The sequence below is a fragment of the Seriola lalandi genome, unplaced genomic scaffold, assembly GCF_002814215.2.
Source record: "Seriola lalandi dorsalis isolate HSWRI2012SDOR001 ecotype SW California unplaced genomic scaffold, Sedor1 jcf7180002054868, whole genome shotgun sequence".
Taxonomy (NCBI): Eukaryota; Metazoa; Chordata; class Actinopteri; order Carangiformes; family Carangidae; genus Seriola; species Seriola lalandi.
Genome location: NW_019525421.1, coordinates 299,027 through 326,428, shown reverse-complemented (window position 1 = coordinate 326,428; position 27,402 = coordinate 299,027). Strand labels below are relative to the sequence as shown.

The 27,402-nt window shown below is 40.3% G+C and overlaps 1 protein-coding gene across 1 annotated transcript in view; it reads left to right on the top strand.

Annotated features, from left to right (window-relative positions):
* The window catches only part of thsd7aa (thrombospondin, type I, domain containing 7Aa), a 199,347-nt gene that overhangs the window by 116,852 nt on the left and 55,093 nt on the right, over positions 1-27,402 (top strand). Inside the window, exons 7-11 of the mRNA XM_023428180.1 lie at positions 5,571-5,765; positions 10,752-10,992; positions 12,752-12,867; positions 14,153-14,285; positions 17,546-17,649. Coding sequence (XP_023283948.1) covers positions 5,571-5,765; positions 10,752-10,992; positions 12,752-12,867; positions 14,153-14,285; positions 17,546-17,649 — 789 coding nt within the window. The remainder of the gene's footprint in view (positions 1-5,570; positions 5,766-10,751; positions 10,993-12,751; positions 12,868-14,152; positions 14,286-17,545; positions 17,650-27,402) is intronic.

Genomic DNA, 27,402 nt, shown 5'->3' with positions numbered 1-27,402 from the left:
GCGTGTGCGTGTATTCATGCATGGCACAGAGAGGCTAGGATTGAAGTCTTACTGTTACAAACTGGAGATTTTGCCTATGCTCTCTAGTTTGCCTATGGTGTCCATTCGTTGATCCTCTGGAGCTGACCCTTTGACCCATGGTCTGGTTTTGTATCCCTCTTACATGCTAAAAGCGTGGACTGTATGCGAGAGAAGGATTTGTCTCTGTTTCCTATTAATTTGATAGTTTGATGGTGGGAAGAGTAGCAAAGTATCAATTTTGGGTTCATAACTTTGCATGTCCTTCCAATTAACTTCTTCAATGGCTTGTGACTGATGCCAGTCCAGGTATGTCCGTTACAGTGGCAAGTGACGAATAAATGATTAATGTCACCTGTTTTACATCGCCAACAAAGGTTTGAGTAACTCATCCCTGGCCTATACAACTTTACAGGTGTCCAGCAGAGTCTATTGGGTATTTTGAATTGAATATGTCTAGATCTGGCATCTCCCATGGGTTTTAGCATCTCTTTCACAACTGTGGTCCATTCATCTACAGTTCCAAATCCAAATTTGTTAAGAGTGAAATTTAAATAGCCCCGGCTAACCCTATCAAATGCCTTTTCAGCATTTTGGGAAAGAGCAGCTACTGGGGTGTTTAGGTCTTTGGTCTTCCAGATTAAGTGCAAGAGAGAAAGAGGAAGAGAGGCAGCTGCAGCACAGCAACACCAGAAAGGTGTGGAAGGGGATGAGGACCATCACTGGCTATAAAAAGAAGAAAAGCCAAGTAACATCAGGTGATGTGGGTCATGTCCTTTACAACAGAGGAGATGAGGATGGAGCTCAAGAGGCTACATCCTGAAAAGGCAACAGGTCCGGATGGTGTGTGTTCGAGGCTGTTAAAGGACTGTGCAGCCCAGCTGGCTGAGCCTCTCCAGAGGATAAGCCTAAAGACAGGGAGGGTCCCGGTCCTGTGGAAAACATCATGTCTTGTTCCGGTACCTAAAGTAGGGTGACCGGCCGAGATAAATGACTGCAGACCAGTAGCCCTCACATCACACATCATGAAGACCCTGGAGCAGCTGTTTCTCCACCTTCTGAGGCCACAGATTGAAAATGCACTAGACCCCCTACAGTTCACCTACAAATAATTTATTGGAGTGGATGATGCTGTCCTTTACATGCTCCACCTGTATACGGCGGACTTTAAATATAACTCTGAGTCTTGCCACATCCCGAAATACTCGGATAACTCAGCTATTGTGGCACATATCAGGAATGGGCAGGAAGAGGAGTACAGGAATCTTACCATGGCCTTCAGTGAATAGAGCGACAAGAACTGCCTCCTTCTGAACACCTCCAAGACCAAGGACATGGTCATGGACTTTCATGTCTAGGCCCATCCTTCAGCCAGTCAACATTCGAGGGAAGGACATTAAGGTGGTGCACACTTATAAATACCTAGGTGTGCACCTGGACAGTAAACTGGACTGGCCCCTTTTTCCTCAGGAAGCTCAGGTCCTTTAACTTCTGCAGTGAAATGCTGCACATGTTTTATCAGTCAGTGGTGGCCAGTGTACTCTTTTATGCTGCAGTCTGCTGTGGCAGCAGCATGTCCAACATGAACGACATGAAGCACAAAGAGACTGGACAAGCTGGTCAAAGAGGCTGAGTCTGTGCTTGGCAGGAGTCTGGACTCACTCAGGACTGTTGTAGAGAGATGCATGCAAAGTAAGATGGAGGCCATCTTAGACAATACCGACCATCCTCTCCACAACATTCTGGCAGGACATAGAAGCAGCTACATAAGCAAATGTCTCATCTCACTGTGCTGCAGAACAGAAAGGTTCAGGAGAGGTTCCCACTGCCATCAGGCAATACAACACCTCAGCCAAAGGAAGTGGACTAATATAATCATTATTGTTTATTTATAATTAACTGTTTTCATTATTATTAATATCAACAATGAGCTAATAGATATGAATTTCCCCAAGGGGATAAATAAAGTATCTATCCATCCATCCATCCAAGATGCACCTAAGGTTATCTGCAGAGGTCCTGCCCTTAACAAAACCGACCTGATCAGGATGAATAATCGTCGCTATGACCTTGTTAACTCCTATTGCAAATATCTTTGTAAACAGTTTCCCATCACAGCACAAGGGACTAATTGGTCGATAACTTCCGCATTCCAGTGGGTCTTTCCCCTTTTTTGATATAAGGGTAATTAATGACTCTGTCATGGGGGGGGGGGGGACTGTCTATTGACAGTAACAGCATTTAATGTCTTTAAGATCTTAGGGCTGAGTTCCGCTGCACACTTTTTATAAAATTCATTAGGTATTCCATCGATACCAGGGGTCTTTTCATTAGGTGACAGTTTAATAGTTTTGTTCCTCTAGAGTCTAGTACTAATTCCTCTAGAGTCATTGGGTGTTCCAAATCTCTTACACTCTCTTCTGAAACTTTGGGAAGATTAGTTGTTTAAAAAATGCTCTAGCTTTGCTTATATCCAACTGACACTCTTGAATGTGGAGTCCTTCATAAAATTCTCTAAACACGTTATTAATTTCTAATTGCTAGTTACTGTGTTCCCGTTCTTATTTCTTATTCCACTAATCAGGAGGGCTGCTTTGTGTGCTTTTAGTTTGCTGGCAAACATATAACTAGCTTTGTCACCTGATTTGTACCATTTTTGTTTTAATCTATAGAGTATTCTGCTTTTTTTTTTTTTTAGAAAATTGCATTGAGCTCATATTTAACCTTTACTAAGCTGACCAGCCAAGCTGCATAGGATTTTCCCAGTATTCCCTCTTCAACTTTTAAAATTTCTGCTTCATAGTTAGAGATTTGGAGTTGTTCTTGTTTTTTAGTTAATGCTGATTGTTGTATCAAGATTCCCTTGTCAGCTTTTAACGCATCCCACACAAAACTCTGTTCAGCAGTTCCATTGCTGGTTTCAGAAAATAGATTGATGTGATTTTTAAGCTTTAGACAGGATGCCTCATTCTAGTAGTGTTCATTCGCCAGCATTAGTTCTTTCTTGTGGTGTCCCCAATTAAATAACTAAGTCAATAGGAGCATGATCTGTCATAGCTATCGTGCATAAAGGCTCTAATGCTTTTAATCAGAGAATGCGAGATCTAAAAGTAATCTATGCGAGAATAGACAGCATGCCTATTTGTAAAGAAAGTGTGGTTTAGCAGTCCCCACGCATCATGTAGTCCACTATTTTTACATAGGGCCTTTATAGAATCCTGAGTCCTGTATGGTTTAGGAATGCGATTCCCTGATCTCTCTAAAAACACATCAAGCACTTGCTTAAAGTCACCACCCAAGAGAATATCACCGAAATCCCAAATAATTTTCTTGAGTTGGAAGAAGAAGAAGTCTGGGTCTTCTACATTAGGTGCATATACATTGCCTAAGATTGTTTTTTGTTCTGATATTTATCTTTATGTTTCTTCTGTACTTTAACACTGAGGTTTTTTTGTGCTTAAAGGTATTGTGGTAGTCTACCATGAATTCTATTTGTATCCTTTTCCAAGAGGTGTATTTCCTGAAGCATCACCACATCTTAGCACCTTGAGCCTTTTAATATATAAGCCCAAGCCATCAACATTCCAAGATGCAATCTTACTCACACTGATTCCCATAATTATTTATCCATGTACGATTATCTCTACTATAGGTCCAGATCAGGTTAACCTCAAAACACTGAGCTCCTATATAGTGTGACCTATAGAGCAAACAGCATGACTGGCTTTTAATCTGCTGACAAATAAGAACAATTCCTCCTTAACAAAACCCCCTTTTTGCCCCCCTCCCACCCCAAAAAACAAAACCGTGGTCCACATGACATGTACCGAGGTCTTCCGAGTGATGCCACCTCAACTGTGTTATGAGAATATATATCGACCACCATGAATATGGTCTATGAGAAGTCCTGTTATTAAAAATGTACTTCTTAATTGGAATTTAAATATCAAAATGAAAAAACCTGGCAGAACAGAAAAATGATTAACCAAGGGAGCCAGAGGGGCAAAAACCTATTTAAGTCAGACTGTCTAAGTATCGCAGAGATTTATATATCCATCAGTAAGGTTATATAGAATAAAGTTAAATTGAAAGGGTTTTAAAGAATGAATGTGTGAAAACAAAGTGTGACCTTACATTCAGGGTAACATATTAAGCGTCAAATTCTATCAACAACATTAGCTTCCATTTCTATATAAGCCTCAATATGTAAATCAATTATTTTATCACATAATTTCTCTCTTGTATGCTCATTAGTGCGCACTTCAATGTGTAATATAACACTTTCCATGTAGTCTGTAGCCAATTCAGCTTTTTCAGTAGGGTGATAGTTTTCAATACACCTCTTGCAGCTGCAGCATCCTCAAACGATGCCGCTTTTCACCAAGTTTAACCTAAAACATTGCTAGCTATTGTATTTAGTATTGCAGTCCCCTTTTCATGCAGATACGTCTGACCTCTGTGAATTTGCTTCTCTTTTCTCTAACATCCTAAGTAAAACCAGGGAAGAAATCCACTTTAGCGCCTTTCCATTGAGATGTTCCAAGTTCCCTGGCTCTGAGTCAGACTTTTTTGTTGTCAGTAAACTGTAAGAATCTTACCAGGATGTAGCGGGGGCCGGTCGAGCATCCTGTGTGGTCCTGGTGGTTGTGCTTTAATGTTGTGGGTACATGGTGAGCCCTCTCAATAATCATCTCATCTGCAGCTTCTCGAACTTCTGTATTTTCTCTTGTAGGTCACGATTTATGTTGTGTATTTCATTCAGAATGTCATTGTCATCCACCATCCTGCTCAACATGTCCACGCTACCAACTTTGTTACAAGTTTGGTCGCTAGCTTCGGTGCTATTAGCCTCGTTAGCCCGGGGCTGTGTCGACAACATTTGATTAATTTTCAGGCCTGAGGCCTTTCTCGTTCGTGTATTTTTAGATTTGCTCATGAGTTCTATCTCTTAGATAACTTTGTGTGTTTAAAGTAATGTATTTGGCGAATATTAATTAACAAAAACAGCTGAAACATCTCCGCCTCTTCAGCAAGCAACTGCTCCTTGCCACATAATCACTAGAAGTCTCCAGTATAACAGAATATTGTTTCTTAAAGTTATTTTTTGGGCATTTTTTCCTTTATTTTGATAGAGAGGAAAGTCAGGGAGAGAGAGGGGATGACATGCAGCAAAGGGCCATGGGTTGGACTCGCACCCATGGCTGCTGCAGTTAGGACTAAGCCTATGTGGTACGTGCTCTACCAGGTGAGGCCCACTATAACTGAATATTGACATATAGATGTCTTCAGGTAAACTTGTAAACTACGAAGAGTTAACTTTGAGAAGAGACCAGGATCATATCTGTTCTATATGATATGAGAACTGTAGCCATTTCTTTTTTTTTAAGTCATTTTCTGACTTGTGAATATAAAGGCGTTCTTGCAGTACTACTACATGGCTATATACTTAACGTCTTAATGGAAATTTGAAAAACATTTGTCCTGCTTTTGTCTTTGTTTTCATAAATTGTTAATGCTGTCATTCTGCCTATCACTTTTGCTGCATCATCCAGGTAAATATGTGGAGAGACAGCTCTGCCGTGATGCGATCCTGCCCATGCCTGTCATCTGTGAGATGCCTTGTCCCAAGGACTGTGTCCTGAGCCCCTGGACCCCCTGGTCTCTTTGCTCACATACCTGCTCTGGAAAAAACACAGAGGGCAAACAGACCAGAGCTCGCTCCATCCTGGCCTATAATGCAGGAGAAGGTAGGAACTGCATAAAGAGAACATAATACATTGGTTGAGTTAGATACAAAATTTTCCTAAAATGGGACTCGTATCAAACATTGCATTACTTAGGAATCATTCAGTCAGTGTTACCTGATAGGACCTAAGATATTAACCCTAACCATGAGATATCCACAATAATCAGTATCTGCCTTCATAAACCTACCATATATTATCATACCATATATTACCACAGTGGTGCTGGTAGTGCAAATCTTAAACTCACAGTTTTTACTGCATATCTCATTTGCTTCTTCTGCTTATATAATGCAAGTAAAATGTCAAAGTGAAATGATTTATTCTGTGTGTTGCTCTACAGCGACTGCAAAAGTTGTGGCATGGGTTACTGTGATGAAGGGTAAGAAGTGACTGGTAGAAAAACAAGGAAAGGAAAACAAACTGCAGAATTATCACTAGACCAAAACAGTGATTTAATATGAGATACAATATGTTTTCACCTTTTAAAAATTCACAAGAATTTTGCATTTACTTCTGTTCAAGGTCCTTCCCTGCTGTCGTTGGTGCATCCAATATTCGGTACATTCATATTTGATGTTGTTAGAGGACAGCAAGTGTTTTTTGCTGATGTAGTGTGTAGTCTCCTTATGTTTAACATGTGGGAAATAGAAATGTAGCTATCGTGATGTAATCTCTTCTGCCGATCTGCTGGCCCAGCAATATCCCTTTGGTTTTAGAATAGAAAAAAAGCTCTTACACACTACTAGTAGTACTGAATATTCTGTAGCATTAAATGTTTCAAAAGGTCAGTAGCGGATATCTAAATCATGCTGGAATTATGCTGAAGTAACTGCCTCTGGGTTAAAGCCTAGCACCCCGGGCTATCACACTGTGAGAAGTGACCCATTCTCACCACACCTCGTTATGGGGAAAAAGGGGAGATGGCACAGATAGTTAACATCAAGCTTGGCAGCAGATTAGAATTGTATCCTTTACACCCCTGCTATCCTGCTTACTGTTCTTGATGTCTGACTTCCGGACCGCATTGTGAGACATCATTACTGGCCATCAGAGTAGAGAGGATTAAAGCGGAGAGAACTCCCCGTATAAAGATTTCGATCAAAAGCTACGCTCAAAGCTACATTCAGTCATCACAGTAGGAAAATGTCACAGTCACAATCTGAACTTTACTCAGTGAAAACCAGGAAATGTTTTATTGCATGCATAGCTGTGTTATTGAGGCTGTAGTTAATGTGGCTTTCACAAAACCTTTGTCAAAGGTCTTAGTTTAATAGCTTTGACCATCATTCGTATCAGTTAAGATACTGTTTTAATTATCAGTTTAGCTGATGGGATACAAAGTGCTGACAAATCTGTTAATCTTTTCATGGGGCAGCACAAACACAGGCAGGCTAAATTATTTCCAGTAACCCACCATTCTAGACCACTAATGTGGAATTTAAAATGAAGGTAAACAATAAAGTAACTGCTACAACCTTTTGTTCTGCTATTAAACTGTCATGCAGTATGTTTGGGTTAGAGCTGAAATAAGGAGCAGTTAGCTTAGTTTAGTATGAAGATTCTCAGTCATCCAGGTCATGGTGTCTGTAAGAGCTTTATGAAGGCAACTGGACTTGCTTGAGGTTCTTGAAGATGTTTAATCTCATCCAAAAGGCTTCTTTAATTAAAGTACCAAAAAGTACCAACTACACTTCTTTGAATGGCCCCTTGAGGCTTGCTCCAAAAGCGAATCAATCCCCATGAACTCCCATGTTAAGATGCCCAACTTTACAGCAGAAATAAACATGTTTACAGCCTGGTACAAAAAAAGGTTTGGTCTCTACAGCTTATTTCCTATTTCATGACAACTGTACATGGCGCATTTAAATTTTATTAAGAATTAAAGTTTTGCATAATTGAAGGCATGGCCTCTTTGAGTGACAGGTAGGTGACTGTTTGCCTGCCACAAACCAGCATGCACTGAAGCCTCAGCTCAACACGTGTCACACCTCTTTGACAATTTTTGGATTAGCTGGGAGTTCGGCAGAGTCAGGTACTGGCAAGATGCCGATGGTGGAACCGCCCACTTTGAGCTACAAAACTGCTCTTCAGAAGTATAGGGGCTACGTCCATCTTTATTTACAGTCAATGGTCCTTTCTGGCCATAATGTGCACATTGCTGTCCTCAAATGATGCAGGTGGACTGCTGAGTCCTGACCTGTGGAGTTTGCTCTCCTGTGTTGTACGATGCACTTGTGAAGTGGTTGTTCTGTTTCCCCAACGTACAGGTCTGTGCATTCTTCGCTGCATTTAACGGCATACACGACATGGCTTCCAATTGTGAAAGATCCTCCTTTTTAGATACTCTACTTGGAATGACTACTGGAATGACACACTATTCAGTTTATTGTTGTTTTCTTCTGTCTGTTCTGTATCTTTTTATGGTTTTGACAAAAGTCCAGTTTGGCTAACCATGTTTTTTAATTGCTTCCCTGACGTGTTAAAAATATGATGAATACTGGTGAAGAATTGTTTACAGGACAGCAAAAGTGACATAGCTCATTTTCAGCCACTTGATCTTTGCATATTTCCGATACATGCTGAGTTTAATTGATAGCATGTAAATATTTATCAGTTAACAGTTTAATTAGCCAGTGCAGCAATATTGGTGTGTTTTTGAGCTCCAGACCTAATAAATGACTGGCCTTATGGAATCCAATGTTTGAGATTTTGTTTGGACTCTTGTCATTGTCATTTCCTGGTTTATTTTTTAGTTATTTTCCTTGTGTGTCATGATGTGTTTACTTCCTATCTTTGTCCTGTTTCCCTCCTAATTGATTGTCTGCCCCGGCCTAATGTATTTCACCTGTGTTCTATCACCCTTGCCTCCCTTGTGTCTATTTAGTCTCTGTGCTCCCATTTGTCTCTGTCAGTTTGTCTGTTATTGTCCCCTGTGTTCGCTGTTCAAGTTACCAATGCTTCTGTATCTGTTTGAGTTCCCTGTGTTCCTGTCACAGTTTAAGGTAGGGCTGGACCCAAATGCAGACCAAACACAAGGGAGTAGGTGGAAAAGGAGATATTTTTTAATTACAAAAAGACAAGGAACATGAACGGAAACCAGAAGCACGAGGAACACAGGGAACATGAACAGGAACCAGAAGCACGAGGAACACAGGGAACATGAACAGGAACCAGAAGCGAGAGGAACACAGGGAACATGAACAGGAACCAGAAGCACGAGGAACACAGGGAACATGAACAGGAACCAGAAGCACGAGGAACACAGGGAACATGAACAGGAACCAGAAGCACGAGGAACACAGGGATCTTGAACAGAAACAGATGCACGGTTAACTTGAATGCGTAACACAGGGGGACTTTGTGTTGACAAAGGCAAGATTGACGATTCAAAATGGTCACTGTGACCACATGGCCTGAACAAGGAAGACTACACAAGATGGCGGTAAACAAAGAAATACTCAAAATGGCCACTGAGACCACCTGGTGTGTGGGGGAGGGAAGGAGTGACTTTTTTTGTTAGCCTATAGCTCATGTAATCTAAAGTTTAGCAGTTTAACTGCTCACAGCTCTACACTGATGTAACGGCACAAATCACAATAGAAATATTTGATATATGATGAGAAGTGCGAATAAATCTTCAGTTCGTTATGAAACTGACAAATTTAGGTGATTGGGAAACACTGGTGGATTTACCAGGTAAAAAACAAAGAATGCTTCTCTGCAGAGCCTCATGCTAGAGACATCTATGATACATGACGTTATACAATAAACATCATGTCACAAAGATGCTCCGACCTTCTGAGGCTGCATTGTAATGTTCCACCTGAGGTAGAGTGTATGCACTCTGTGCGCCCGTGTATGTTGGCACATATCACTCTCTTGACAATGCGCCCTTAAAATAACAGTGAAACTGTAACGGGTATGGAGAGAACCCAATAGCAGCACAAGTGAACCAGGTTTTAGTCTTGAAACAGTCTTTATTCAGCAGATTAGAACACATACACAGCTAACCTGAGGATGGCAGTAGAGAACTTGATTCAGGTGAGTATGGCAGGATGTGGATCCGGACCTTGAGACGGAGTTGGTGGGGCTGAGTGCCAACAAGCCACAGGCAGACGAGGAACAGAAAACAGGCAGGCAATACTTGTAGTCGGGGACAGAGGGCTGGTGGATTTACCGGGGCTGAGACGTGAGGCAAAGGTCGGAGGCAAGTCAGGTCGATACCAGGTAAGCAGTCCGGGAACAAGTGCTGGAGAGTCAGGCATGAGAGCGAAAAAAACAATGGCTTGATTGGAGATGGTGAGCTGGTGAGAGCAGCAGGTGAAAGCAGTTAGGCTGATGAGGGGTGTGGCTGAGCAGCAGAGCAGGAGAGGGGCAGAGCAGACGCTGACAGAAACACTAAGCAACTGATTTAAGACCAGGTTTTTGTTGGTCAGTCACTTTCAGCTGCCTCAATATAAGCAATGCGCCAACACTGTGCCTGACCACACCTCATTTCAAGACCAACACACCCATGGGCGCACAGATGAGCACTCGTGTATTTGCTATGTAAACAACATGGGCACTGGACAGGAAATGTGAACTGTGTCAATCTGAAACTAGCAAAGACATTTGTGTCACACTTTGCGCCAGGTGTAAGATAAAGTCAATTGTCTTTTAGACTTCCCTGGTTTATAGGCATGAATTACCTTCATTTTCAGATCCTACGTCAAGTTTTACCACAAGGTTTGAAAAATCGGAGAACTTATCAGCTCTGAAATTGTCATCAGCTGATAATTCCTGCTTGACCTGCCTTACAATCCTAATAAGCCAGTCAAGGCCTAATGAGTTAATGACGTTCCGAGTGTTTTACAAGTAGAAGGTGCCCAAACTTTTGCATATGTCACAACTTTGAACGTCATGTATTAGCTCCAATTAGAGTTTTCTTTTTGCCTGAAGTACAGCTAAAACATTGACACTGGTTTGTACCATTCCACTGTTTCTCAGGTGGAATTCTCTGTCCCAACATCAGTGCCCTGCAGGAGGTGAGGAACTGCAACGACCATCCCTGCACTGTGTACCACTGGCAAACAAGTCCGTGGGGGCAGTGCATAGAGGACTCCTCCATTCCGGCCACCAATACATCTGTGAGCCGAACACATGGTGACGATGCCTCCTGCTCAGTGGGGATGCAAACCCGCAAGGTCATCTGTATCCGGGTCAATGTGGGCCAGGTTCCTCCCAAAAAGTAAGATTCCCCATAATTCTTGACTTTAGGTGTGAATGAAAGTTGTCTTTCCATCTTTTCTGCACTGTGAAACAGGATTATTTCAATTTGGAGCCAGGTACTCAAGATGTTATTAGTTGACCTTAGTCTTGGAGGAAAGCAAAATTCTTCCCTCATCTCAGTTTCTAAAGGCATGTAGAAATCAATTAGGTATACTTGTCGGCCAGATTCTAGCCAAGAGACCACCAGGGTATTAGAAGAGCACGCGTAAAAGGAGTTTTCATAGCATCCTTATTTTGATCACAATTGTACCGTTTTTCCACCAAAATTAGCGAGTGTTGCTACTCCTGTAAAAGTATCAGACTGTCCGTCTGACACCCTTTGATTGGTGATTGTGTGTTTTTAAAAACTTATTTCAGGGCTGCAGCTCACTCTCAGAGGAGATTGTTGCTGCAGTGTGTCTGGTTTAACAGCAGGTGACAGGTCTGTCTACAGTGTCTGTGCTCTGAAAGATGTTACAGCAGGAAAAGGGGAGAAAATTAGCATGTATCAATGCCAATCAGAGCCAGAGGTGATTTATCCATCCAATTATCCATGAGACTACTTTGTTTCTCTGTGGAGATACTAAGATACTAATGCTATGTTATCACTTTCCTTTTTTAGTTCCAGTGATGAAGAAAAATATCTATATGTTCAAATGAACATGGGGGCCTTAAGAAATTATTTGAAATTTATGACTGAGTTACAAATGTAGTTGATTCTATAGATGAAAGAGCATAAAATGGGGTAACATGAAATGTCAGCCTCTGAATCACTCCCGGGGGGGGACGACAGTGGAAACAGCTTTTATTCACCAGTTACAGTGATCAAAAAGCTTGGGATGGAATCATTCCTATACAAATCATCCTATACATCATTTCCAGTTATTATTATTTGGCCAAGTTTCGCATTTCTTGCTCATTCCAGCTCATGGCAATTTTAGCCGCAGCACAAGACTAATAATAATAATAATTATAATAATAATAATAATCATTAACCTGAGCAAAAACCCCTTTTGGGGTTAGAACCCTAATTATAACCGCAAGCAGCAATTCGCGGGTTCTATCAGTTCTGCGCTCCACTGAGAGAAGCAGCCGAATTTTGGCTACTTAATGCTTTGGTAGATCTACTTGCAATAACAACCTGAAGATTTTTACCAAGTTTTATGATGATCAGACAAATGGTTAATGAGTTATGGCCTATTTTTAGGCTATTTTTTAACTTTTTAATGTTATGCTAATTAGCTCAAAATCCATATTGGTAGTCAGTATCATCACAGAAGCTTCTTGTAGAGAATATTGACCTGTAGCAGAGAGGTAAATTTGAAGACAATGGGACACTGTGTAGCAGGGGAGCCTTTCAAACTTTTTACAATTTTGACTCATTTATAGCGCCACCATATGGCCAAATGTGACAATATGTTTTTTGAAGCATTTACACACCATTTGGAGTTATGTTAAGCATAAACAAAAGGGTGCTTTTCCTTCAGGGTTAGAACCCTAATTAATGCAGTGCATTATGAATGCAAGTGTCAGTTTACAGCCACTGCTGCAATACACACACACACACACACACACACACACATCCAGTCACAGTCTCACAATAGGACCCAGTACTGAATTCAGGCGCATGGGGAACCTAGTGAACTCAGTATGGTTCTTTTGGCTCAGATCCAGCACATTTTATTAGATTTTCAAGTACTTTGGGTGTGATTCTGAGCATGTCACTGATGTACTTTCAGGTGTCCTGAGAGTCTGCGCCCAGACACCGTCAGGCCCTGCTTACTGCCATGCAAGAGAGACTGTATTGTCACCCCATACAGCGACTGGAGCCCCTGTCCATCAACATGTCAAGCAGGTAGCTTCACTCCACACAGTGATGCTTCACAGGGTGTGTACGACTGTGTTCTCAATTGATGAAGCATACAAATTATTTCAGCACCAGCAGACAGAAAATAAAATACGATACACACACTCAAGCAGAATATCAAAAAGTTTGAGTCGTGTTAATAAATGCAGTGGAAATGTAGTGTTTTTAAAAAAAAAAAAAAAAAAAAAAAATTATTCAGTTTCCCCAAAGAAAATGTTTAGTGGAGGTGGTAAGCATCGAAGGGCATCGAGTGAAACAGCTGTTTTATTCTTTTATGCTAAAGATTAAACAGGTATTATTTTTATAAAAGGGCAGAAAATTTGTCGGCCACTTAAGAAGGGGCAGCTGCTGCTGCACTAAACAGCTGCTGGAGATGCTGAAAGTGTTGGTTCATTTTGAACCTATTGTCCACACAAACAAGTCAAATGAAATAGGAGAGCTCCCAACACTTGTCAGTCTCAGTGTTAGACATCTGTGTGGCTGTCATTCTCTTGAATTTTTGTTTTATATATTGGCCTATTTACTCCTCAGAAGCTGCTGAACAAATCCTGTAATCACTCCATTCTCTTCTATCCATGTATAGCTTATGCACGTGTCTTTCTTTTTGCTCAATAGCTCTGATAAAAAATTATCCATTAACAGCAACTTTAGGCTTGTGATACACTTGCTTTTTACCAAGACATGAATAGACAAGCAATCAGGGGACAATACCATCCCTGTATTTATAGCCCTCTGAAAGCTCTGTAATCCTGTCCAGTATGATGGAGCTGCTTTACATTCTGTAAGTCATCACAGTCCTTAATAAATGATCCTACAACATGAATCACAAAAACTCTGACATTGCTGAACTGTAATATGACATAATAGTCCACATATAGACCTGGACTTCTTGTAAAGTCAATAACCTTTACTGCCTGTGGAGGTGTATTGGATACCACAGAGCAGATGATGGAGATGGTAATCAGTATTCCACTTGATTGCATTAGCCTTCCCTGAAGTGGTCACTTTGAGCAGAGTGTGAGCAGATAGGTGCATTGCACAACATGGATACCAACTGGGCTTCATTACATATATTCTATGTTGAAACATTTACTGAAACACAGTCAAGCGCACACAAATTACATCTGTTTTATCAGTACCTTTTCAAAGACATGGGATGTGCTTGAACTCAAGATATGACCACATCAACAGCTTCTCTTTACTTTGATATAAACATTTAATCTACTGTATTTTGTATTTTGTATGTGTTGTGTTTTCCTGTGGCTTCCTTTAGGTGGTAACACTAAGAAGAAGCAGTATAGGAAACGTATTGTTATCCAGTTAACAGCCAATGGGGGGCAGGACTGTCCTGAAGTGCTGACCCAGGAGAGGGAGTGTGACGCTCCATCTGTCTGTCAAGGATATCGGTAACTGGTCCTTTTTATAATACGTATATTGTTATGTTGTTATATTGTTACATTGTGGTAAATGACTACACTGCTACACAAAAAATTAAGGGAATACTTAAATACCACATGGGATCTTGATGAATGAATTATTCAAGTTGAAAATCTTTACTGATGTACATTATATAATTTGTTGAAAACAAAATGACATAACAGTCAATGGAAACCAAAATCTTCAACCCATTGAGGGCTGTATTCACAATAACACCAAAAATCTGAGTAAAAACTTGAAATCACAGGCTGATCCAACTTGCATGAATTTCATCATGGCAACTCATTATGTGACTCTTTAGTATGAATGGCCCCCATGTGCCTGTATGCACTCCCAACAACGTCAGGCATGCTCCTGATGAGTTGGCAGATGGTGTCATGGGGGATCCTCTCCCAGACCCCGATCAGGGCATCTGAGCTCCTGGACAGTCTTTGGTAATACTTGGTAGCATCGGATGCATTGATATGTGACATCCCATAGGTGCTCAATTGGATTAAGGTCAGGGGAACGTGAGGGCCAGTAAATGGCATCAAGAAGTTCCTGGATGATGAAGGCATTGAGACAGTCTTGCTAGTTCAGACTATATTTTATTTGAACACAAGTGCTGGATGACAGATGAAATATCTGCGGATAGTTGCAAGTGACTACTCCCCAAATCCTCTCTTTTTCCAGTAACTATGTTTCACAATCTATGGCCCCTCTCCCAGAACATTTGTACCGGTTGTGCTGACATTGTATGTCAACACATCCTCTTTCACATTAACAGTCACCACATCCTCTCACACCCCTCACATCCACAGCAAAACATGAGTAAGTACTAAACTACTAAATACGTGAATGCATAAGATTAGATTGCAATTTAGATACATATGATAGATACATGGATACATAGATATGACTTTTGCTACCACACCTACATACTCTGGCCACATGAGGCCGGGCATTGTCCTGCACCAGGAGGAACCCAGGGTCCACTGCACCAGCGTAAGGTCTGACAATCGCTCTGAGGATTGTCCAGACTCTTTAACGCCTGTCACATGTGGTCAGTGTGAACCTGATCTTATCTGTGAAGAGAACTGGCGGACTGGCGGAAAATTCTGCAAATTCTGGTGTTCTCTGGCGAATGCCAATCAAGTTGCGTGGTGCTGGACTGTGAGCACAGGTCCCACTAGAGGACATCGGGCCCACATGACACCCTCATGGAGTCTGTTTCTGAGAAGTTTGGTCAGAAACATGTACACCAGTAGCCTGCTGAAGGTCATTTGGGCTCTGGCAGTGTTCTTCCTGTTCCTCTTCGCACAAAGGAGCAGGTACCAGTCCTGCTGCTGGGTTGATGCCCTTCTACGGCCCTGTCCAGTTCTCCTCGAGTAATGGCTGGTCTTCTGCCATCTCCTCGATGCTCTTGAGACTGTGCTGGGAGACACAGTAAACCTTCCGACCGCACGTATGGATGTACCATCCCGGAGGAGCTGGACTACCTGTGCAACCTGATTGGGCTGCAGGTCCCGCCTCATGCTCAACTAGAGAGGAATCAGTCAGGAAAGATAAGGAGAGAGCAATTGTCTGTGTGTGTCTGTGGTCTGTTTCAGTAAAAATAATATTTTTATTCTCCCCAGCAGAGGTAGCCGAACTAGTTGGACTGGTCTTGTGCAACCTTGGATATCAAGTGTTCATAGCTGTTCCAAACAGCCACACTGGAAGGTGGAGTGAAAAGCCAGCTGTCATAGAGAGGAGGGGGTTGTGACAATTGTTTAATATGGAGATGATTGATTGATTAATAATAATAATTGATTAGTTGGTAAAAAAAATATTAGTTTTAAATCAAAACGACCAGCTCCGGTTTCGTTCATGCTCTCAAATGTAAATATTTGCTTGTTTTCTTAGTCTGCTATGATAAATGAATTAACTGTTAAGTAAAACAGTTCATTTTCACTGGAGACAGTCACTTTTGGAAGACATTCATGGACTCAGTTCACATGAAAAATTACAGAAATAGTTGTGTAAAAAGTAAAAGGAGTTTAAGGAAGAAGTTTGGACAACAGCCCAAAACACTTCCCATTAGGAGAAATGTGTGGCAAATTTAGACACGATGCAGATTCAAACACACAAACAAAAATAAAAACAAATACAACAACACAAATGTCGTGCAAATGAAAAAACACACTGCAGGAAGCCAAAACAAATACATGAACAGCAAACATGCAGCAAATACAGAAACAAAGCAAAAACAAAAGCACACAAACCCCCAAAATAAATGCAAAAAAAAATGCTGTATATCCTGACAAAAACACAAGTTCTCCAGGCCTCTAGGGAGAGCTTTAAGTGGAACAGCCTGAACTTTGCCCCAAGAGAGATACCGCAAAGACACAAATACGTACATGCCACATTGACCGATGGATCGTGCGCCAATGTCATCGCCATTTTGGAACAGGCAAGACTGGCCTGTAAACAAATACTTGTGGAGGAGCTGCATTATTCTGGATAAAAAGCATTGTAATGTTTACATTCCTCAATAGATTTAATTGAGTTGTTTTTATATTCAAGGGTTTATGATCTATGTGGAGTAAAAATAACAGTTTTGTTTTCAGTAACTTAGAATCTGAATAGTTATGGCTGCAATCATTCAAGGAGGAGTGTGTATCAACATTAGGTTTACATGAACTGAATTACTGATGTTTAAAATAATTAATTGTCATAAGGAATTGTTAAATGTGAAACACAGCACCACAGCAAATATCAAAATCAGTCAAAATAGTACTACTACTGTAATTAACCATCATTGAGAAAAATGTAATAAAATCATGACAAAAATAAAATTCCTTATGACAATGAATTATTTTTCCACCACTTAATTAATACAGTTCTGGTAAACCTAACATTGATGGGGAGTGTAGGGGAGTGCAGGAGAGGCATTGAGACAAGGCACTCGGGAGCGAGCATAAATGTCACATCTTTTGCATTTTCCAGAAAATTCATCCTGTGTCCTTCACACAGAAATTTACAGCCAACTGAGAAAGTCGAGGAAGGTCTCATTTTTCAGACTACATTACAATCCATTCACACATCAGCAATAGAAAAGCGATTAACACATGTAAATAGCTTCACATTCTTACAAAGTACCTTTAAACTTTTAGTTGTGCTTTCTATCTAGTCCAGGGACTCACCTTTCACTCTCCCTTTGCTCTCTAAATGCAGGACACCTCTGATTCTTGTTCCACTTCTTCTTTAGTTGGAAAACTCACAAGTGGCGGCGATGCCAGCTCATTCCATGGTCAGTTCGTCAGGACAGTCCAGGAGCTCAGGAGGAGTGTGGGACGGGGTTGCAGATTCGAGGTGAGGACAGCCATGCACACAGACTTACACACTCTCTTTGCAAGAGCCCAGAACAAGACAGTTGACATCTCACTAATAACTGGGGGCTGCATGCTACTTTCATCCAGCTGCAAATGCTTTGGGACTAGCTAAATAAATTGGTTTGGACTAAATGACACTCAGTTATATATAGCTCTGTCAACAAGTGACTATGCACCAAATGACTCCCTGTGTCTGTGCATTGACCAAATTAATGAGAGGGTGCGCTAAAATTTCCCCCAACTAAACAAAGTCAAAACTCAGATAAATGTCTTTGGTGCTAAAGAAGGAAGGTTGAATGTTGGTGCGCATCTTGATTCCCTTTCTTTGAAGCCTAAACACCAGGTCAGAAATCTTTGTGTTTTCATTGACTCTGATTTTAAATTTAAACAGCCTAATATCATCTTGATAATATAGCAATAATTAGAGGATACATGTTAAAACCAGAGCTAGTGAAACTTATTCATGCTTTAATTTCCAGTACGTTTGACTACTGTAGTCTTTTTGCAGGCCTGAGGCAGCTACAGCTTATTCAGAACGCTGCTGCTGGAGTTCTAATACAGACCAAGACAGCTGAACATATTATACGTTCTCACATCTCTGCATTAGCTACCAGTGTCTTTTACTTGTCGACAAATCACTATATGGTTTAGGCCCTAAGTACATCTCCGACTTGCTTCCACACTATGACCCCTCAGGATCATCAGGGACCATTCTGCTTAGTGTTCCTAGGATTACTACAAAACAGGATGAAGCTGCATCAACTCATTCCACACAGCTGGAATAAATTTATGGAGGATCTCAAATGTGCCCCAACTCAACTCTAACAGGCCAAAGACTCTATATCATATTCACCTATACTTTTAATTAACACACTGTGACTCTTTGTTTGTGTGTGTGTTTTTTTTTATTGTTTATAGTCTTATACTAATAATTTTTTTTTATTTGCTCTATTCTTTTAAATATTTTTATGTAAAGCACTTTGAATTGCCTTTTTGTATGAAATGTGCTATATAAACAGGGGTGCACATAACTTTTTCAGTGACTTACTCAGGTGAGTACCAGGAGATGGTGTTTGGTACTCACCTCATACGTAGTGTAGCGTTAACACCATATTTTAGAATTTACTCGTTGAAATGAGGCACCAGTCCTCTAGGAGGACAACAATGAATTACTTCATTGCAAAATTTATCAATCTCATATTGGAAGCCATGACTTCTGGATTCAATGGATCTCCAGTCTCTACGTCAAAAGAATACAACAGGACAACAACTGCGTATAAATAAAAGAGTTTATTAACTAAACTACTATCTACAGAGTAAATGCAAGGTGTAATAATCATAAAGATGAAAATAATAAGGAAATGAGCAGAGTGATGAGTTGGCAATGGTGGGAGAGAATATGTTATGGCTATACAGCTAATGATACTACATCTACGAATTAGGTTTGATGATTAAATATTGCTATATTTCGACATCAACCCAGTCAAGAGCAGAGTGTTAGTACCGGCCTACTGTGAGTTGAAGACCCTCGGCTGGAGCCCAGGTGGCTGTGGTTGCCGTAGTAACCTCAGAGACGCGTGATCTAGGTGGATTCTCCTGGAGGCCGTGTCCCGTTATCACGATGATGGATTCTGCCGGTGTTTCAGCGGTTCAGCTCTGGTGGAAATAAACTCTAATGCTCTTCACTTTGGCTGGATAACTTTAGAGGAGACTAGCGTTGACCAGATGACTCTAAAGTTGTCAAAATCTTCAAAAAGGAAAACTTGATGATGATTAAAAGTTACAAAATTACTCTGAGGCACTTCTGTTGTTTTGGTTCAGTTGGTCTTGACTTGGCTTATAAAAATAAAAGATTGCGCAATGTAGGCAAAAATGACGTTACTTGGAGCTTCTGGCAAAGAAAAATTAAAGACGCAAAAAGTGCAAAAATGACTAAGAGCCATGAGTTTGTGGCGAGCAGCTTAGAGCTAAGAGTTTACATGACTACAGAGCCGGGCTTTGAGCAAAGATCTCAGCTTCTAGTTTCTGCATCGTTTTCTAGCTTCAGCTTTTCAGCCTCTAGGTTTTAGCTTCGTTTCTCGCATCTGTTTTGTCATCAGGGTTTCTCTGACTTTTCTGAACTGACATCTGACCTCTTCTCAGCTTTCAGGCTTTTCTGCACTTCTCTGACTTTGTGACCATGTGTGACTTGATCACGACTGTTTTATCCCCTGGGGGCTGGCGCATGTTTCAGGGGCGTCACCCGTCGTCTCCTGTGTTTCCACTTGGAGAAGAGGGTAATTTTCCACTGAACTTTGGAATAATTTAATTCTAGAATTTACTTATAAACTCGCACATCCGTCTTCCACCATGAGTTACAGAACAGCTAGATATTTAATTTTACATTCTTCCTTAGATCTGTGTCTGTGAAGAAAGTTCTGCTGGTCACTACCCAGGATTGGAATGTGGGTTGTAGTTTATGACTCTTATCTAGAGAGGGACAGAGGAAGGGAGGTTGGTGTGTGTGTTCATGCATGGCACAGACAGGCCAGGATTCACACCTTAGTGTTAGTCAGTCCTTTTGTTGTTACTTGTCCTATATAAGAAACAATCAAATATCATTAGACAAAGTCTTATTGTTACAATCTGGAGATTTTGCCTATATTCTCCAGTTGTCTGGTGTCCATTGGTTAATCCTCTGGAGCTGACCCTTTGACCTTTGGTCTGGTTCTGTGTCTTTCTGACATGCTAAAAGCATGGTCTGTTTGTGGAAGAGGGGTCCTTTGTCTCTGTTTCCTATCAATTTGATAGTTTGATGGTGGGAAGAGTCGCAAAGTGTCAATTGTGGGTCCGTAACTCTGCATGTCCTTGCAATGAACTTCCTTAATGGCTTGTGACTGATGCCAGGCCAGGTATGTATGCTACAGTAGTGAGGTCATAATAAGTGCAGTCTTCCTCGCTGTCCTTCTCGGTGTCTCCCTCACAGTCCTCTACTTCAGCTTCCTGCATGGTAGATGATGAAGATGCTGCAGATGCACCTCCCTGTCCCTGCATGAGCCTCCAATTAGCTGTCTCCATCCTCAGGTCAACTGCTGGCTTTGTCAAATGTCTCTGTTGTCTTCTTTGAGAGGTCAATGTGCATCAGGGCTGAGAGACGAGCAGGTGACAGATGAGATCTGTACTTGGTTTTTCTTATGTTGAGATGTGAGAATCCCCTTTCACAGGCTGCACTGCTCAAAGGCAGTGTAAGAGACAGTTTAACCACATTGATTGATGTTGGAGTAAGCATCTGGATTGCTTGTATTTATTATTTGGACCAAGTCATACACAGAGGGGGCTGCCAAGCGTTTTCCTGCTTGCTTTAAGCACATCCATTCTCTCAAAGTGCTGTCGCTGTCAAGCTGCAAGCTGGCCTCATATTTCTGAAGAATGGTCCAAATTGTTGTGTTGCCCAAACAGTGGAGGTCTTGCATTTCTTGAGGCCAAGTTGAAGGATCAAATTCTAATAAATGATCACATGACCTGAGGGAGTCATACCTGATTTCAGACTCTTCAATTAACCCCCTGAGTAAGTTTGTCTTGTCCCTGTCGGCATCAACATTAGAAACAGTGTATGTTCTGTAGTGGTCTTCACCATTAAGCAGAAGTGTGAACTGTCCAATGGCCACCATGAGTTCATCCTTACATTCTCCAATGGTCAGCTTTTCCTTCTGAAACCTAATAGATGTGGTCTTTAAAATGTTGCCATTGTTGAGCATGTTGGCCAGAAAACACATTCTCTGCAGATATGCTGGAAGTCACTGTTATCAATCGTGGCCAGTTGCATTTTAATGACTGGCAATAGTCTTGAAATTTTTAACAGTGTCTTATACCTCCATGCAGACCATCTGATATTATAAAACTTATCCAGTTTCACAAAAGCGACCCTATTCTCTTCACACAACTCCTTCAGCACAGCCATGTTTTTTGCTCCACCTTTTTGTAAATAAAGCTACCACAGCTTGAACACGGAGCTATTAAAGGTCTCACAGTACAGAATGTTGCGATCAGCTGATTTTGCGCAGTTCTCTGGTGTGTGTGTGGTGCACAGAATGAAAGTTTTGGCACAATGCTGTTGTACATATTGACGTTGAGTTTGTGGGCATGTTGACCAACTTCGTCATCCAGTCATCCTAGCCTGCGTTCTGGAGAAGCTTCCCAAAATTCAGCAGACTCCATCTTGGCTCTTAACTCCCCGCTGAAAGCCTACATGATCCATGTTCCCCCTTCACTTGAATGATATGCACCTCTGACATTTACTCCAAGCTGCTCCAGTAAAGGAATATCCTCTCATAGGAGGACATGGGACCTGCATGTTTAGCTTTATGAAAGGCTAGTAGTCTAATATTACACAGAGCCTGCCGTTGTTCTTCATTCAGCTTGTTTTACCATCTAGCAAGTGGTGGGATATTTCTTCTTGACTAGCTTGTTTATTAGCAATAGCTTGTGCCACATTCATGTGCTCCTTGCTCCTTGCTTGTCAAACAAAGGATGATTGAAATTCTTTGAGCCTATATAACATGCACTTGTTTTGTCTATGAGATGTGGATGCGAGCAGCATATCTTGCAGCACATTTCTGTGCGCTCATAATTAGCTTCAAGCCAAGGCACATCTTGAAGCCATTTTTCAGAAAAGAAATCTTTTCTTCTGCTTTGGCTCGGTTTGCCATTTCTTTGCAGGTGGCAAAATGCCAAAGTGGCTGCCTAATCTCTGCTGTTTTTGGACATCTCCTACAGTAGGCCACTGCACTGTGTGTTGAAAATAAACACGTGTAGCCGAGATAAGTGGTGTTGATGACCTGTCAGGTACGCAAAGGCGCCATAGTGAAACAAGTGACGTTATGCATTCCTAATACCTGCATACCAGTTATATGCATCCCTGTATATAAATCAACTTGCCTTGCCTGAAATGTTACCTCATAATCAAATGCTGGTCTGAAATTAGCAGTACTGCTATTTTTCATAAATGTTGCTGAGCTAAGTGAGCCAGCTACACACTGCTATTTGTAAGGGGTAACAAGCCCAAAAAGTTGGAAAACACTGTTTTTGTGCTATGACATGACAATCAATTTGCAGAATATTGAGACATGCATAATCCATCACAGTGAACATCTAGTTTGCAGAAGTCTTCGTCAATTTTCCATCATTGTTTCTGGCTTGATAATGCATTAAATGGTGTGATGGAAATATGAAAATGAAAAGTTGACAAAGTGGCCAAGCTGTCTTTGTATATTTTAATAAGAGCTTTGCAAGGATCAGTGTACAGTCACAACGGTGTGTAATTGCAGACTGAAATCGAACAAAGAGTGTACATGAACTTTGTAGGAAGAGAGAAGAAGGAGGCATGGTCAGGATGTGTGTGTGAACAATTATGGATGCTATCAAAACTGTCTAACCGTCAAAAAGACCACTCAAAGGACCCCTAATTTTATACCAGATATGGAGTTTGTGAGGACAGATCCACAGTACCAGATATTGGGTCTGAGCTCTGCCTCACGAGCGGGACACCATAAATGTTTGACCTTCATTTGCCTATAAATTTATTGGCTATCATAAATTAAGAAAAATATTAATATTAAAAATAAGTTTAAAATGAATTTAACTCCTTAAGGCACAAGCCTAAACTAATACGCAAAATAGCCAATATTGGTTTAATAATTATTACTATTAATCTGGAACTCTGATTAATAATGACCTTAATAACTATAACCAAATTACTGTATCAACAGTAAGTTAAAGTTTAAGGATTGGAATTCTACTGAGTAGAGGTTGGCAATATTCACACTTGTGCAACATTAAACACACCAGTAGTTATACTTAAAGGCATTTATTTACAATGGAACAGAGTAAAAACACAATGTCTAATCTAGTATATACAGGTGTGTGTATGTGTGTGTGTATGGGGGTGTGTCTGTGGGGACACAGACAAAGGCAAGATGGCAGATTCAAAATAGTCGCTGTGACCACATGACCTGAACAAAGAAGACTACACAAGATGGAGGTAAACAAAGAAGTTACTCAAAATGGCCTCTGAGACCACCTTTCTTTGTTAGCCTAGCTCATGTAACCAAAAGGTACCAGGTTAAGGGGGAGGTTAGCTGCATGCAGGTTCTAGAACTGAGCTGTACTACAAATATAGATAGATAGATAGATACATACATACATACATACATACATACATACATACTTTATTTATCCCCTAGGGGAAATTCATGTGTCCATTAGCTCATTGTTGATGGTGATAATAATAATAATAATAATAATAATAATAATAATTGAATTGAATCGATTCAGGGAATCAGTGGCAATACCCAGATCTAATACATTATAAACAATAACTATTAGTCCAGTTCATGAGCCAGTATTTTTGGCTGAGGTGTTGTGTGTATATATATATATATATATATATGTATGTGTATATATATACTGTATATATATATATATATATTATGTTCAAATGATTTACCATATCATTACTATAAAAATAATGATGTAACATTGACCAGTGGTATGCCTGAAACAACAAGCTAAAATCTAAAACTGTATAGGATGCATTAAAAAATGGTACGCAAAGATTTTAACTATACAAATTATAATAACTGATTAACTGAGTATTCATAAATTGTTAAATCAAGTGTCCACCCAACTGTCAAATTGGGTGGTTAAAATATCTATACACAACATGGTTATATCAGCAGTTTATTATTTTTTCTGTCCTACACAGGACACTCAGCATGATCTGTTGTGATGATGATTTTAGCTCCTAAAAATGTGCTGTTCTTCTAAGATATGTTTCTGAGGGGGCTTCTGCTGACGTCATGATAGGAGAAGCATCCTAATTCACCTGTTGCAGGGAAAAACCCTCAAAAACTAGCCAAAACTTTGCTTGAACTCCTAACAATTATTGCAAATCCGTAAGAGTGAAGACGGCAATGTCCGCGTTAAAAAAGGACACAAAAAATTGTCAAAACACACGCCGACAACAGCATGGCAGCAGTGCTTACAGAACTTAGAAATCCACGGAAGGAACATACGGAGGCTTCCCAGGACACAAAGGCTACTTTATCAAGAGTTGAATCTACTCTTAGTGATGTGTTGGGTGTACAAAAAAATGGAACAACAGAGGTTGAACAAAGAGTGAGCGACATGGAGGATAAAACACTACGACACGAAAGAGCCATCCGTTATCTACTCTTCACAGAGATGCAAAACTATCCGCCAGGTGTGAGGAGTTAAAGTCCAGAGATAGAAAGAATAATTTGCGCATATATGGAGTTAAAGAAGGGAAGAAAAGGACAATATGATTGACTACATAACCAACTTGATGTGCACCTTGGTTGACTTACTAGAAGATATGGCCATGTGTAGAAAGAGCCTCGCTGACAAAGAGCATCGCTCGCTGACAATGAAACCCAAAAATTCTACCCCTCCGAAGTCCATTATCGTCGGATTCTCTGACTACATAGTTAAAGACATGAGACTTCAACAAGCCCAGGAAATTACGAAAGGTGATATTCCAAGGACTGCAGATTTTTTTCGACCGGGACTACATGAAAGATGTACAGAAGAAACGCAAACAGGTACAGGAGGTGATAAAACAACTTCGGGAGAAAAGAGTGAAAGCCCAGTTAACTTTCCATGCCCAGTTGAAAATTAATTTGTAAATCTGGCGTGAAGACCTTCATAGCACTTGCAGATGCAGCCCCGGTCCTCAGAGAGATGGGAATTCATGTTATGGTGGAAGAACGGGAGAAGCTACAGAAACTGCTGCGTAATCTGTGGGACATGGCATCAGGACTATCAATGATGACAAGTGCGGACTTGCAGGTTTTCGTTCAAAGTGAATATTGAATAGCAGATGACGTAGAGATGTAAACTGACAAGACTCTTTTAAATTACTGGTTGGGAGTCAACCCTACCTTATAGGCCTAGATTGCCTTGTTTTCATAATAAGGAAAAGGGTGAGAACAAGAGGGATTTTCTCTTTCAGATGGAGAAGGAGAAGGATTCTTGCTTTTTTCTTCTGTCTATATATCTTTGTTTGTTTATTTATTTATTTTTAACCAAGCAACTCTAATCAAGCAACTTGTTGTTAAATAGTTGCTGTAGTTCTGTGTGTGTTACCCGGCCAGTCTACGTTTACCTTCTCTGTCAGAAGCTGAAGCTTTAGAAATGGTATCAGATATTACAGAAAATGAAATATGGGATTCCATTAAAAAAAACAAAAAACAATAAATCCCCAGGGACAGATGGACTACCCGCAGAATTGTATAAATGTTTCATTGATGATCTAGCACCAATTGTAACTCAAGTTTTTGATTATGTATTGTCTAAAATGGACCTACCAAATTCATGGTCAGAGCAACAAACAACCTCAAAAGATTGGAAATCCTTCCCATGAACAAATTACCAAGGCTGCTCTTTATGTTTACTAGAGGTCCCCATATCCACATTCAAAACAATCAATTAAGAATCAATGAATGGTTATCTAAATTTATTTGGCAAAATAGAGGACCCAGGATTAAACTCAAAAGACTGTTAAACTCAAAAGAAAATGGGAGCCTGAACCTACCAAATCTGAAAAAGTATTATTGGGCAGCCCAGCTCAGATCAATGGTAACATTGGTAACCCAAGATGAAGATACCTTATGGGTTGGAATAGAACAGAGCGATTCCCTAAATATGCCTTTGGACACAGGCCCATTCTTAAATCAAGATACCTGGAGAATAAAAAAAAACAACGTTTGGATAAAAAACACTCTAAAAACATGGTCAAAATGGAGAATGAAATTAAGACTCCCCTCATCAATAAAAAGAGCAATGAAGATTGCACATAAATGACTTTCTACCATCTAAACTAGAAACAGGATTTAAAAAATGGGAAAAAAGGGTTTGATTGTGTTGGGTCAGCTGTTTGATGGAGGAGATCTAATGTCATTTCAACAACTTAAACACAAATACAGTCTTCTAACCCAGCTTAGAAATTATTTACAGAAACACAAAGAGTGGGATAAATTGTGTGCCTTATCATCCATTATAGAGATTTTTTTAAATTAACAATAATAGGAACTATTAAAAAGAAGATGATATCACATATTTACATACAAATATTACAAGATGAATCAAAGGATAACAGTTTGGATATCAAGGAGAAATGGGAACTAGAGATGAACAGCATAATTTTGGATAAAGACTGGTTTGTTCACGTAAAGAGGGGCGCAAAGTAACAAATAACCCCACATGGAAGGAATTCAAATGAAAAGTTGAGATGAGACTCCTTTGTGATTCCTTTTGTCAATTCCAAATTTGTTAACACCCCCAATCAAAGCTGGAGGGGCTGTGGCCTGATAGGAGACCACACCCACATTTTCTAGGACTGTCCTAAGTTATTGGACTCCTGGCAAAACATAAAAGAAAAAAAAAAGAATGTTTTAAATATAGAATTGCCCCTTGAACCATCTTACTTTATATTGGGTATCTTACCACAAAATATAGAAGGTAAAAATAAGATTTTATTATTAAGAGTCCTTCTAATTGCCAAGAGGATGATAACTGTCTGTTGGCTACAACCACAACCCCCCATGATGACACAATGGAAAAAAAGAGTTGAAGAAGTCTATAATATGTAATCATAACTGCAAAGCTAACATTAAAAACTGAGAACTTTTTGGCCAAATGGTCCCCAATATATACATTCTTTTTCAACCGATGTGAA